This window comes from Narcine bancroftii, chromosome 4 (assembly GCF_036971445.1).
Source record: "Narcine bancroftii isolate sNarBan1 chromosome 4, sNarBan1.hap1, whole genome shotgun sequence".
Classification (NCBI taxonomy): domain Eukaryota; kingdom Metazoa; phylum Chordata; class Chondrichthyes; order Torpediniformes; family Narcinidae; genus Narcine; species Narcine bancroftii.
Genome location: NC_091472.1, coordinates 240,046,858 through 240,061,157, shown reverse-complemented (window position 1 = coordinate 240,061,157; position 14,300 = coordinate 240,046,858). Strand labels below are relative to the sequence as shown.

Here is a 14,300-nt window from a genome sequence, read left to right as displayed (position 1 = left end):
GGGTTGAGGTTTTTGATTGGGGAAAAGCTAGATTTGAGGAGATGCGAAAGAACTTGCAGGGTGTGCATTGGGACAATTTGTTTTATGGGCAGGATGTAGTAGAGAGATGGAAGTCTTTTAAAGATCAGATTTTGAGAGTGCAAAAGCTTTATGTTCCTGTTAGGTTAAAAGGAGGGGCAAAAGGTTTGAGAGAGCCGTGGTTTTCAAGGAATATTGGAAACTTGGTTCGAAGGAAAAGGGAGGCGTACATTAGATATAAGAAGCATGGAGTTAAGGAGATGTTTGAAAGATACATTGAATGTAAGAGGAATCTTAAGAGAGGAATTAGGAAAGCTAAAAGAAGGTACGAGGAAATTATGGCAAGCAGGGTGAAAACTAATCCAAAAGAGTTCTACAAATATGTTAATGGTAAAAGGAAAGCTAGAGACAAAATTGGTCCCTTAGAAAATCAGAGCGGAAAACTGTGTGTGGAGCCTACAGAAATGGGGGAGATATTGAACAGTTTCTTTTCTTCGGTATTCACTAAGGAGAAGGATATTGGGAGATGTGAGATAAAAAAAAGCAAATTGGGTAAATATGGGGAATATAGAGATTACAAAAGGTGTAGTTTTAGGGCTTTTGAAGAATATAAAGGTGGATAAGTCTCCAGGACCAGACGGGATCTTCCCAAGGACATTGAGAGAAGTGAAGGAGGAAATAGCAGAGGCTCTGGTTGTAATTTTCCAAATGTCATTAGATATGGGGATAGTGCCGGAGGATTGGCGCATTGCGCATGTGGTTCCGTTATTTAAAAAGGGTTCAAGGAGGAAGCCTGGCAACTATCGGCCTGTAAGTTTGACGTCTGTGGTAGGTAAATTAATGAAGAAAATTCTTAGAAATAGTACTTATAAACATCTGGATAGACAGGGTCTGATCAGGAGCACTCAGCATGGATTTGTGGGAGGAAGGTCATGTTTGACCAATCTGATTGAATTTTTTGAAGAGGTGACTAGGAATGTGGATGAGGGTAGCGCAGTGGATGTTGTCTATATGGACTTCAGTAAGGCCTTCGATAAGGTACCACATGGAAGGTTAGTTAGGAAGGTGCAGTCTTTAGGTATAAATTTTGAGATTGTCAAATGGATTGAACATTGGCTGAAAGGGAGAGGCCAGAGAGTGGTAGCGGATAATTGTCTGTCAGGTTGGAGGCCGGTGACCAGTGGTGTGCCTCAAGGATCTGTATTGGGCCCATTGTTGTTCGTTATATACATTAATGATCTAGATGATGGGGTGGTCAATTGGATTAGTAAATATGCAGACGATACTAAGATAGGTGGAATAGTGGATAATGAAGAAGGTTTTTAAGGATTGCAGAGGGATTTGGGCTGCTTAGAAAAGAGGGCTGAAAAATGGCAGATGGAATTTAATGCTGATAAGTGTGAGGTGCTTCATTTTGGTAAGAAGAATCAGAATAGGACATACGTGGTAAATGGGAGAGCATTGATGAATACAGAAGAGCAGAAAGATTTAGGAGTAACGGTACATCGTTCCCTGAAGGTAGAAACTCACGTGAATAGGGTGGTGAAGAAGGCTTTTAGTATGCTGGCCTTTATCAATCATTGCATGGAATATAGGAGTTGGGAGGTGATGTTGAGATTGTATAAGACGTTGGTGCAGCCTAATTTGGAGTTCTGTGTGCAGTTCTGGTCGCCTAATTATAGGAAGGATATAAACAGAGTGGAGAGAGTGCAGAGAAGGTTTACCAGAATGTTACCTGGGTTTAAGCATCTAGAGTATAGGGAGAGATTGGACAGATTAGGTCTTTATTCTTTGGAGCGTAGAAGGTTGAGAGGGGATTTGATAGAATTATTTAAGATTATGAAAGGGATAGACAGAGTGGATGTGGATAGACTATTTCCGTTAAGAGGAGGAAAGACTAAAACAAGAGGACATGAGTTAAGAATTAAGGCGCAGAGGTTTAGAGGTAACATGAGGGGGAACTTCTTTACTCAGAGAGTGGTAGCCGTGTGGAATGAGCTTCCAGGAGAAATAGTGGCGGCGGAGTCAATTGCATTATTTAAGAAAAGGTTGGACAGGCATATGGATGAGAAGAAGATGGAGGGTTATGGGCATTGTGCAGGGAGGTGGGACTAGAAAGGGGTGTTTGGTTCGGTGCGGACTAGAAGGGCCTAATGGCCTGTTTCCGTGCTGTAATTTTTATGTTATCATGAACACTCAACATCTTCTGTCAGGAAAGCGTAACAAAGACCACACTTCCCAAAAAGACTGAAGCAGGCAAGGCTATGGGCTACCATTATGTCAACCTTTTATAGAAGTTTTATCAAGAGTCTTGCCTGGCTGCATCATAGCGTGGCACAGTTGCTGCAGAGAAATGAATCAGAGGTCAATCCATAAGGCATCCCCCACCCCACCCCCCATCGACAAGATCTACCAGGATTGTTGTCTGAAGAGGGCACACAAAATCATTGAGGACCCCTTCCACCATGCACACAGCATCTTTCAGCTGCTCCCATCAGAGAAGAGAAACAGAGTATCAGAGCCAGCACCACCAGGCTGAGCAGCAGCTTCTTCCCATGACCAGTGGAATGCTGAACGGCCAAAAGAAACTGCTCACACTAACCATCCGAGACTCTCATGTTCATGAAACAATTCTTTCCACTCACATACCACTTTAGTAATCCTTGTGTCATAGGTGCTCTGTGATTAGTAAGGAATTGCTTAAGGTGGTTGTGGGTGGGGGGGGGGGGGGGGGGGGTGGGGGGAAGGGTTGAGAACCACTGCTCTAGACCCAATTGTAACTGAAATATTTTGCTTGAGAAAAATTGTCACTGGCCCATTTCCTTTGGAGTTATGAAACTGTGCACATAGTGAGTCAATTAGGTACAATTAAAACAGTGGTTTTCAAACTTTTTCTTTCCACTCACGTACCACAGAGCACCTATGGCATAGGGATTACGAAAAGTGGTATGTGAGTGGAAAGAAAATGTTTGTAAACCACTGGTGTAGATGAATACTTGTCCTGCATATATATTGCTTGTCTATCTGAGTTATGTCTGGTTGTATGCACTGAGGACTGGACAACACTGTTTCATCAGGTTGTACTTGTGCAATCAGACGTCAATTAACTTGACTTGACTTACTGAGAAATTGTTCCAAGTATTTTTATATATTTATTATATATTCTATCTTCCTCTATAGATGTGATTATTTTGTATTATGTGTGTGCACTGTGGTCTGCAGGAATGTTGTTCTATCTGATTGCACATATACAGTCAGATGATAATAAACTTGAACTTGGATGAGCTGAGCCAGATGCCCTGTTTCCACAATGTATGACTCAATGACTCCATCGTGGATGTGAATACAAAACTGAGCTCTGTCAAAGGAGTGATTTTAGATAACAGAGGGTAGTGGAGGTATGGAACGGGCTGCCGGAGGAGGTGGTTGAGACAGGTACTGTTGCAATTTTCAAGAAAAATTTGGACTAATACATGGACAGAATAAGGTTCAAGGGATGTGGGCCAAATGCAAGCAGGTGAGACAAGTGTGGGTGGGGCTTTTTGGTCAGCATGGGGAAGTTGGACAAAAAGCCTATTTCCACACTGTATGGCTCTACAACTCTATAACATTGAGGTCTGTCATTTCCACAGGACATTCGTGGTAAGATATTATTAGGGATTTATTGTTGGTGTCCTAGCTGATCCTGAAAGCTTAATTCCTCTTTGTAGAACTTGCTGTGTTCTGTTTTATGAATACAAGTGCATGTTTTCTTTAAACCATTTGTTGCGATTTCTCTGTGACATGGAAAGGATTAGGAGTGAGGTATCCGACTGGAACCAAAGTGTCAGTGAATAATTAGGTTATTCTAAAGGCCATGATGAAAAGTAACAGCCAGTCAATACGGGGCAATATGACCTTACATTGGTGAATTTGTAGCAAAAAAAGAACAAAGGAAGCAAAAATAGTACAATTAATTGGGGAAAAAATAAAAGTCCTCTGGTATTTGCTATTGTGTCCTGGGAAAAAGCTGCCAGCTGTCCATTCCTATCGAAGCCCCTCATAATCTTATAAACCTCTTGTAAGTTGTCCCTCATTCTTCATCAGTCCAGACAGAAACGCCCTATTTTAACTGATAAACTAACCCTTTCTCTCTCCCCACAGCTCCTTCCTCATCAAGCAGACAATTCTACCAATTTCTCCTTTTATTTCTCCAGAAAAAGTAACGTTCCAAAATAATAACGGCAGATAGGTTTCTTTTCATAGTGCAACGTGGCAGAACTTATTCAGACCTATAATCTAAGTGATCATGCTTGGAGGTGTATCAAGATTGTGATAAGAAAATGAATGGTTGTCTTTAGCTATTCATAGGAATTCAATGAATGTCACAATCACAGCATGAAGGATATATTTGGAATCCTGAACTAAAATTATATATTTTTTTTGTGCTTAAAACTAAAATCTAATTTATTTGCTTTATTTTAGTTGATAATTTTTCATTCATTGGTGCATTTAATTATTTGTGCATATATAAAGTTTAGTTTTTACAGATTTGAATAAGTTCTTCGTCAATTACTCTTTCTTGCTAAAACATTGAGAAGTGGAGGAACTCAATGGGTCAGGTAGCATCCACAGAGAAATGGTCAGTCAATGTTTTAGGTCAGGACCTTTTACTGAGATTGTTTTGCTGATTAGTTGTAAAGTGTAGCATTTTGTTTATTTTTTTTCCAAAACATGATTTCAAAAGATAAGTGAGTTAAATTTTGTACACTAACATTCCTCCTTGCAAATTATACCATAGTTTGGGTATGCTGTGAATAAAGAATGCAGAGCTCAAGCACGTTGCTTCTCAAACTTTATTTGACTTTAAATGGCAATCCTCGGAGCAAAAGTCTCCTAGAACTCTGTGATACGACGACAGGATCCCACAATAGGGAAGCTCGCACCCCAGTCAGTAAAGCGCTTGTACTCTCCTCGTTCCAGCAGGTACTGTCTCCCCCTGAAGTTAGGATGCTCATAGAAAACCCAGGAGCCATCCAGCACTTGGCATGATTGGACTTCATGGTATGGAAAACGATCGTGAATGGTAGAGCAATCTTCGGTGAATTCCATCATCTGTCCACCAAAATCTGGCTTTTCGTAGATTCTAATTTTGTACATGCCATCAGTAGCCTGTGATGTTCAAATACAAAAAAATGGTTAATTCAGTAAAATCCCTCAAACAAATGACAAAAATATTGTGGAAAATAAATAGGTAAAAATGACTGAAGTTTAAAATAGATGCACCTTGCGGTTAGTTTGCCAATGCATACAACATACAATCTCAACCAACCAGCAAATTCACTTATCTGTCATCTTCCAATCCTTATAGGTGCCAAAATAGGTTGTTTTTTTTACTGTAATTTTTAAAAATTAAATTAGACGTACAGCATTGTAACAGGCCAATTTGGCCCTACAAATCCGAGCTGCCCAAATTGCACCCCATTAACCTACAACCCATTAACCCACACCCTGGTATGTTTTTGAATGGTGACAGGAAATCAGACCCACTGGAGAAAATTCATGTAGACACAGGGAGAACATACAAATTCCTTACAGATAGCACGGGAATTCTAACCCATGTCGTGTCCCGATCACTGGCGCTGTCAAGGCATTACACTAACCACTATGCCAGCCGTGCAGCCCCAAATTGGTTCATATGGAATTCCAAATCTGTCATATTGATTCCACAGATAGAAACTGCAATTTGTCAGATACAATTAATGTCATGTGATTATTTTGATGAGATGCATTCAAGTGAATTTGGTGTTATTGAAATCTTAACGCTAATTAATGTGAATGTTGGAATCGAAAGTCTGTTTTGATAGATGATTGGATACTCTTGTAAAACTGTGAAGAAGATCACCAATTAAAGGAGCAGAAGCAGGCCACTAGGCCCATCGAGTCTGTTCTGTGACTCTTCACTAAGCTGAATTATGCTCACACCTAGTTCCAATTTCCAGCCTTTTCCCCATATCCCTTGATACCCTTACTAATGAGATACTTGTCCATTTCCATTGCTTTGTACACCAATGCCTCAACTTTCTACAATGTCTGAGGAAATCTGGCATGTTGTTGAATATTATATCAAACTTCGAAAGGTGTACTGACTGGTTGCATCACAGCATTGTTTGATAATGTGAATGCCCAGGAACATAAAGGCTACAGAACAAAGCAAACATAGCCAGATCCATCACAGGCTCCGACCACCAATTCACTAAGGGTAACTGTGAGGCGCTGACTCAAGAAGGCATCCAGCATCATAAAGGACCTTCAGGCAGAAAGTACAGAAGCCTGAAGGCCAGCACTTCTCGGTTCAAGATCAGTTATTTTCCAATGGGTTCCAGGTTCTTGAAACTCTCCTTGCTACAGCTAATCATCAAACTACCCCAACACTCCAAAAAGGACTAACTACACTATTCTAATGCCACCTTTTTCTTCCCTATCGTGACTGTGATTATTTATTATCTATCTTTTATATTGACTATCTATTTTAATTTAATTTAATGTATCTTTTCATAGCTTTTTTAAACAAAGTGGATTGAACAAAGTGTATGACAATAAACTTATTAACATATCATATTTGTCATCGAGATCCCAAAATATGCTGTTAAAATGCTGTGAAAGATAAGTGCTAAAGATATCCTATGACTCAAATGCTAATGAGACTAAAATAATCAAATTTAGGTGCATTTGCTTCAAGTAATGGTAAAGTTACTCAAGTCTGGTAAGTTGCAAGTCTGGTAAGTTGCTTATTTTACTTTCCTCCCACCATTTATTGGCTTCAATGGAAAAGTCAATTGGAATAACTGTCGGCACATTAGATGCTGTCACTCTCAGTCACCAATTTTGAGTAGGTCAAATAATTTCTTGTGTGTATAGCAATATCAAGTTCCAGAAATAAAAAGATATCAGGAGGAAATATGAAAGGCAAGTTCCTATTCCCATTAGCCATTAGAAAACCTGAGGCAAATTAATGAAGTGTAAAATCAATATTCAGTGACTTCAAAATTATAGCCAATGTTTAATCGCTTTAGGAAAAAATTGGGGATATGTTGAACAGATCTTTTACTTCCATATAAAGAAGACAGAATCCTTTGCAGTGAATGTATGCATTAGAAGAGTCCTGGAAAAGAAAAAGCATCAAATGCTATGAGTTAGGGTGAGGGATGAGAATTAAAGTGGACGGTTTTAATTAAATAAACTTCAGAAATCAATTGCTTCCCTTCTGAGTGATGACATTAATTATCACTAACCATAAAAGATGGAAAAAATGTAAAAATGCAAAATATTTTGTATTTGTAATCCTACAAATTGGGCACTTAAGATAAACCAATGTCGCAGTGAGAGTCCATAATGGCATAGGGGAGTTAGTCACGGATAACTAGCAATGATGAGGTCACCGGTGCCTTTAACTAATGCTATGAAATAAATAAGGGCTGCCATTGGGAGGAGTTATTTAATAATTTTTTTGAAAGCACTCTCACCATGCCGGGATTTACAAAATATCAATTATGTTTACCTTCATCTTAAAGTTTTATACTTATTTTGGTGGACATGTATGTTATCAGAGCTCCCTCCATGGGACGTTGTCAATACATCTGTTCCTGGACCAGACAAGATTTGAGGGTTTTATTTGTGTCAACATTTTCTTTTGAATTGTTCCCCTGTAAGTACTTGTGATGATCACATTGAATGTAATTGGCTCATAGAAATTTAGATGATCTTTTGTTGCCCTGGGTTACTGCAGAATTAATTGAGGAATAAAATTGTCATTACAACTATACCCAGAATGAATTACTTCAACCAGTCATTCATTCGAACTTTTTAGAAGAAATTACAATTTAAATGCCAGATTTTGTCAGCTAACGAAAGAAAGCAAAACTTCATTCTTGATTTGTATCTGAATAATTTCTAATCCAGGATCGTTCATGATGGTACTTTATATCCAAAGTAGAAGATAGGATGGATATGCTTCAGTTCAAAGAGTATTCAAGCTACTTGTTAGTGGTTAACTTGATATTCAACAGCAAAATGTATTGAACTCCCAATCCAAGAATTGGTTTCATGAAAGATAATGCAATGCATATGTGATGAATTTCTATTAATATCTATGTTGTAAAATTACATGGAACAATGTATCTTCTGCAGCATGAAAGTAAGCAATTTGATTCATGTTACACTCAGCCAAAACTTCTTCATGCCTCTTTATCCAACTGTCCTCGTTTAACCTTCCATGGATAGTGTAGCAATTAGTGCAATGCTATTAAAATGTCAGTTACCTGGGTTTGAATGTGATACCATCTGTAAGAAGTTCGTATGTTGTCTGCGTTAGGTTTTCTCCAGGTGCTCTGGTTTCCTCTCAACCTCAAAATGTATGAGATTGCTTGGTTAATTGGTTGTAAATGGGAACCATGTGTTTCATAGGTCAGAAGGGGCTTCTACCATGCTGTATTGTTGAAGTTAAAATAAATTCCTTTGTCCTTCATGTTTATCCAGCTACACTTGAATTGCTTTTCACCTCAAATGATCCACCTAGTGTCAAATTACACCTGTTAGATACTTTTTAGTTAAGCGCTGGATTACATGACATTGTGGCGGCACACCACTAGGCAGGCGAACCGGCTCCGCTTGTAATCCACGCGATGGGGCAGCCAGCCAAAATGGCGCCATCGGGGGTTTCCCCTTCTCAGCACAGGGCTCAGAAGCCCGCAGTGGGGGACCATGTGACCCCCACGTGACATCAGCACCCCCCCAACGCGGTTCTCAGCCAGGTCCAGGCTGGGAGTATAAGTCCAGCCCAGCAGCCTGCAATGAATCAGTTCTGCTCACTGAGCTCAACCCATCTGGTTGTGTGTTCTTTCAGTAGCAGTGTAGCTGCCACTACAATTGGTGACCCCAACTGGCTCAAACGTCTTTGAACACATCATGAGCGAACCTGGGATCAGTGCTATAGCTGTCAAGCTGCCTGAATTCTGGGTTCAGGAGCCGGAGACCAGGTTTGGCCACGTGGAGGCTCAGTTTCACCTCCGCCAGATTTCATCTGACACGATCAAATTCTACCATGGGGTCGCTGCCCTGGACCAGGCCACCACCAAACGCGTGCTGCACCTCGTTCAGCACCCACCCATCGAAGACAAATGCGAGACCATCAAGCGAGTGCTCACCAGATCCCTCGGACTATCCAGGTGCCAGTATGCAGCTCGGATGCTGCACCTCGACGCCCTGGGGGACTGGTCCCCGATGGAGCTGATGGATGAGATGCTCGTGCTCATGGGTAATCACACCAATTGCCCACTCTTCGAGCACATTTTCCTTGATGATCTGCCCGAGGACATCTGGTCGTTACTGGCCCAAGAGAGCTTTACCAACCCGAGGAAGGTCACTCAGAAGGTCCAAGAGCTATGGCTTGAGCGATTCCCGGAGGGCTCAGTGGTCCAGCAGGTCATGAGGAATGGGCACGACCACGTCAAGCCCCCCCTAGCGCTGCGGTAGAGCATCCAGCCCCTGCAGGAGCCACCAAGAGCACAACTAAGGGCACGGCATCCGCTCCAGGCCTCTGCTTCTACCACCAGTGCTGGGGAGCCAAGGCTCGGAGGCGTCATCAGCCCTGCTCGTTCCAGTGAAACGAGCAGGCCTGCTGCTGTTAATGGCTGCGGTGGCTGGCCAAGGACACAGCCTCCTCTACCTGCAGTACTCATTCAGCGGCCAGCAGTTCCTTGTCGACACTGGGGCCAAAGTCAGCGTCATCCCTGCCATGGCCATCGAGTCCAGGAACCGACCTCTAGGACCTCCTCTCTGTGCATCCGGACGTATAGAAACAAGACAGTCCACTTCCAGATCGGCCGACAAACGTTCTCGTGTAAGTTCACTGTCTCGTCCCTTCCAACCGCCATCCTGGATGCCGACTTCCTCCTCGCCCACGGGCTTCTGGTGGACATTCGGGGTAGGAACCTGGTGGATGCCTGTACTTTCCAGGCCTCGACGCCTCCCACACAGAACAGCCACAGATGGCCATGATCAGCATGCTCAGAGACGAATTCCAGCAAATCCTGGTTGAGTTTCTCTCATGCCTCACCACGACACGGGTGTTCCACCACATCCCCACCCACGGCCCACTGGTTCACACCAAGGCACGCTGGCTCCCGCCTGACAAGCTCCAGGTGGCGAAGGAGGAGTTTTCGCATCTGTTGGAGCTGGGGATCATTCGGTGGTCCGACAGCCCGTGGGCCTCGCTGCTCCACCTGGTCTCAAAAGCCTCTGGCGGCTGGTGACCCTCCAGAGACTATTGACAGCTCAACGAGGTGACAGTTCCTGACCATTACCCCATCCCTCAAATCCAGGACTCTTTACAACCAACCTGCATGGTGCAAAGGTTTTCTCCAAGGTTGACCTGGTGTGCGGGTATCACCAAATCCTGCTGCAACCTGAGGACATACCCAAGACGGCAATCACATCATCACCCCCTTCGTCTTGTTCGAATTCCTTCGCATGCCGTTCAGACTCAGAACTTCCAGCACCTCATGGACTCAGTGGGCAGGGACCTAGATTTTGTCTTCATTTACTTAGATGACATCCTCATTGCCAGCAAGGATCGGCCACAACACAAGGCTCACCTGTGCACCCTCTTCTCCTGGCTGGCCGACTTCGACCTCACCATCAACCCAGCCAAGTGCCAGTTTTCATGGCCTAGGGAGCCACGCCCACCACTATGAAGGTTGCCACTGTCAAGGAGTTCCCATGTCCGGACAACCTCAAGGGACTCCAGGAGTTCGCGTGTTTGGTCAACTTCTGAAACCAATTCATCCCAGGAGCTGCGCACATCATGCAGCCACTATTTGCCCTCATCGCATCCAAGTACAAGACGCTCACCTGGACCCCAAAGGTCTGCAGTGCATTCGAGGCCACCAAGGACGCCCTCGCGAAGGCTACCATGCTCGCCCACCCGCACACCGACCTGCATATGGCGCTCTCCGTTGATGCCTCTGCCTCAGCTGTCGGCGCCGTCCTGGAGCAGCAGGTGAACGGACAATGGAAGCCGCTGGCATTCTTCAGCCAGCTTCTCCGCCCACCAGAGCTCAAGTACAGCGCTTTTGACGAGGAATTACTGGGCATGTACCTGGCAGTGCGGCATTTCCGCTATTTCTTGGAGGGGAGGACTTTTACCATCTTCACTGACCACAAACCCCTCACCCAGGTACTCGCGATGGCGAAGGGCCCCTGGTTGGCCCGCTAGCAGTGTCACCTCTCCTTTGGGTTGGAGTTTACCACCAACATTTGGCACAAGGCAAGGAAGGACAACATGGTCGCCATTGCACTCTCACAACTGGCCATCTGACGCTGACGCCCGGCCTCGACTTTGACCAGCTAGCCCGGGACCACCCGTCCATCAGGTCCACAGTCCGGATGGTGGCAGAGCGGTTCGTCTGCCATGGGCTGCGGAAACAGATCGCGGGCTGGGCCAGAACATGCACCCATTGCCAAACATCCAAGGTACACAGGCACACCAGGCTCCCGAACAAGAGTTTGAGCACATTCAGGAACGGTTCAGCCACATTCATGTGGACATAGTCGGGCCCTTACCCGTTTCCCAGGGCAACTATTACCTGTTCATGGTGGTGGACTGCACCACTCATTGGCCTGAGGCGATCCCGATGCCGGACACCTCCACAGACTCCTGCTCCCGAGCACTGTTGCACAGTTGGGTCGCCCAGTTCGGCATTCCGAATCACCTCACCTCTCCGCTCTGGGCGCAGCTCACCATCAGGTTGGGGATCGAGCTACACCGCACCACGGCCTATCACCCACAGGCCAATGGGCTGTTTGAGCGTCTGCACCACCACCTTAAGTCGGCACTTATGGCCCACCTCACTGGTCCCGACTGGGTGGACGAACTGCCTTGGGTGCTCCTGGGCATCTGATCCACGCCCAAGGAGGATGTGCAGGCGTCATCAGCTGAGCTGGTCTATGGTGCATTCATCCAGGATTTGTGAGGCATTTTTTGGTGAGTTCATCAACATGCCTCACAACGCGCAGCGGTGGCTGTATGAGTTGCTTCCCCACCTCCGGGTCCACTTGGGCTCATTCGCGCCCACACCGCCGCCCAGACACGGCACCCGGCCATCTCACGTCCCCAATGAGCTGCTTTCCACAGAGTACATTTTTATTCGGCGGGGCCTGCCCGCGGCACCTTTGCAGAAACCTTACAAGGGGCCGTACAAGGTTGTCCAGCTTTCAGGGCCTACATTCACGCTGGACATTGGCGGCAGACGGGAACTGTTTACTGTGGACAGGCTGAAGCCAGCGCACCTCGACCCCACTGAACCAGTGATTGTGGCCCAGCCCAAGAAGTGAGGCCATCCAGCTAAAAAGGACATTGGCGCCAGTTCAGGGAGGCTGTGTGGCGGCACACCACTAGGCAGGCGAACCGGCCCCGCTTGTAATCCACGCGGCAGGGTAGCCGGCCAAAATGGCGCCGTCGGGGTTTCCCCTTCTTATCAGCACAGGGCTCAGAAGCCCGTGCTGGGGGGGGAACTACATGATGCCCGGGTGGCGTCAGCACCACCCAGCGCGGTTCTCAGCCAGGTCCAGGCTGGGAGTATAAGTCCAGCCCAGCAGCCTGCAATAAATCAGTTCTGCTCACTGAGCTCAACCCATCTGGTTGTGTGTTCTTTCAGTAGCAGTGTAGCTGCCGCTACAACATGATATTATTTAATAAATTGTTTACTCATCTATAATATTATCATATTCAATATAATCCATTTCCAAAAAACATGATTTTTTGCAGATTTGTGATAAATCCTAGATGGCTTAGTTTTAGAACCATATTTCTCTTCCTTTTATGTTTATTATCCTTTTGTTTCTTTTATGTTAATTATATTTAAATAGTTATTGGCATATTTTATGTATCTCGGAAATTGCAATGAGGAAGACTTATATTTTGTATATTGTACCTACATGTATTATATGACAATGAACTTCATACATTCAAATATATTAAATAAAATGTCAGCAATTTAACTCATAATAGATACAATCATGTGTTGTTAACACTTACATGGCGAATTTGGCGGCATGATTTAATGCTGTCGCTGTATCCATTCCAATGTTGATAGTCTGGATATTCCCCCCTGGTCAGGATGTATTGATACCCTGTATAATTTGTCTTCTCATACAGCACCCAGCTGCCACTCTCCACTCGGATGGAGTTGCATCGGCTAAAGAAGGAGTGAAGGTCTGCACAGTCAGTGTTACATTCATAGCACTGACCCTGGAAGTTCTTGTCCTCGTAAAAGATTATCTATAATGAGTAAAATCAGGTTAGTTTGATACCATCTAGAGGACATACAAAATAAAAATCTAATTACTGATAGTCTTCATGTTGAATATCTGCCCTACCTTCCCCATTTTGGAGTTTTATCCAAGGACTGCTTTGATGGACAAGAGCTCAAGATGCGAGATGTGAGCTTTATACACCCAAACAGATCATGCGATGTAATTCAGAGCTTTGTTAGTTTAATGAGGCATATTTGCATATCAGCAAAACCTAGCCCCGGCATTCTTTGTTTTCAAAATAATAGCTCAATATTAAAGAATTGCTGTCAAATTAGTTTCTGAGTGAATGCTTGTGCAGCATAATATGTGAAAAGATGTTTTGTACACAGAAACTTCCCATTCAATGGAAAAACAATTAATTATTTTGTTGGATCAGGAAATATCAGAGGACAATGGAACAAAATGATACTTTTCCAAAGTGCAGTCAGAAAGTTACTCATGCTTTGCAAAGACATTAATGAATAATTTAGAATTTTGCAAAAAAATATGAATAATGGAAAATGATTTTGGACAAATTTGATGGGCGTCTGTGATAGTACAGTTTCTATCACCAATGTGTATATTTGCAGATTGTAGTGTAGGATGACTGTGATTGGCTGAGAGTGTAGCCACACCTACTGGCAGGTCTTAAAGGATTGCTCCTAGCCAGACCAGGTCATTCTGGACTGGTCGACCTACTTGTGATATACTCCAGTCTTTTAGTTAGTAAAAGCCTTGGTTTGGATCGACAAGCCTTTGGTTCTTTCGACGCGCACTGCAGCGTCTTTCAGGAACTGACTAGAAATGTAGCAGAGGAGGAAAGAATCATCATATCTGGATATTCAACGGGGCATTGATCAGGTTCCACACAAGAGATGTGTCAATAAAGCTTGGGTAATATTGCAAAATGAATTGAGATCTGGTTATTGGGCAGAAGGCAAAGAATGGGA

At 44.0% G+C, this 14,300-nt stretch overlaps 1 protein-coding gene across 3 annotated transcripts; it reads right to left on the bottom strand.

Annotated features, from left to right (window-relative positions):
- Positions 1–4,893: 4,893 nt before the first annotated feature.
- LOC138761770 (gamma-crystallin M2-like) lies at positions 4,894–13,443 on the bottom strand. 3 transcript variants are annotated; one of them, XM_069934479.1, is made up of 4 exons: positions 13,435–13,443; positions 13,099–13,336; positions 6,264–6,273; positions 4,894–5,161 (listed from the first exon to the last, which is right to left on the bottom strand). In XM_069934479.1, the coding sequence occupies exons 1-4, from the start codon at positions 13,441–13,443 to the stop codon at positions 4,894–4,896; spliced, it is 525 nt and encodes a 174-aa protein (XP_069790580.1). The 3 variants fall into 3 exon arrangements, with proteins under 3 accessions (XP_069790580.1, XP_069790578.1, XP_069790579.1); XM_069934477.1 differs by lacking the exon at positions 6,264–6,273 and having other exon boundaries at positions 4,894–5,169; positions 13,088–13,336; XM_069934478.1 differs by lacking the exon at positions 6,264–6,273 and having other exon boundaries at positions 4,894–5,169; positions 13,094–13,336.
- Positions 13,444–14,300: the final 857 nt, after the last annotated feature.

Coding starts and splice junctions, on each gene's coding strand:
- LOC138761770 (XM_069934477.1), bottom strand. Junction 5,170..13,087: donor GCCAAATTCGCCATGTAAGT/GTTAACAACACA, acceptor TGAACATCACAG/GCTACTGATGGCATGTACAA.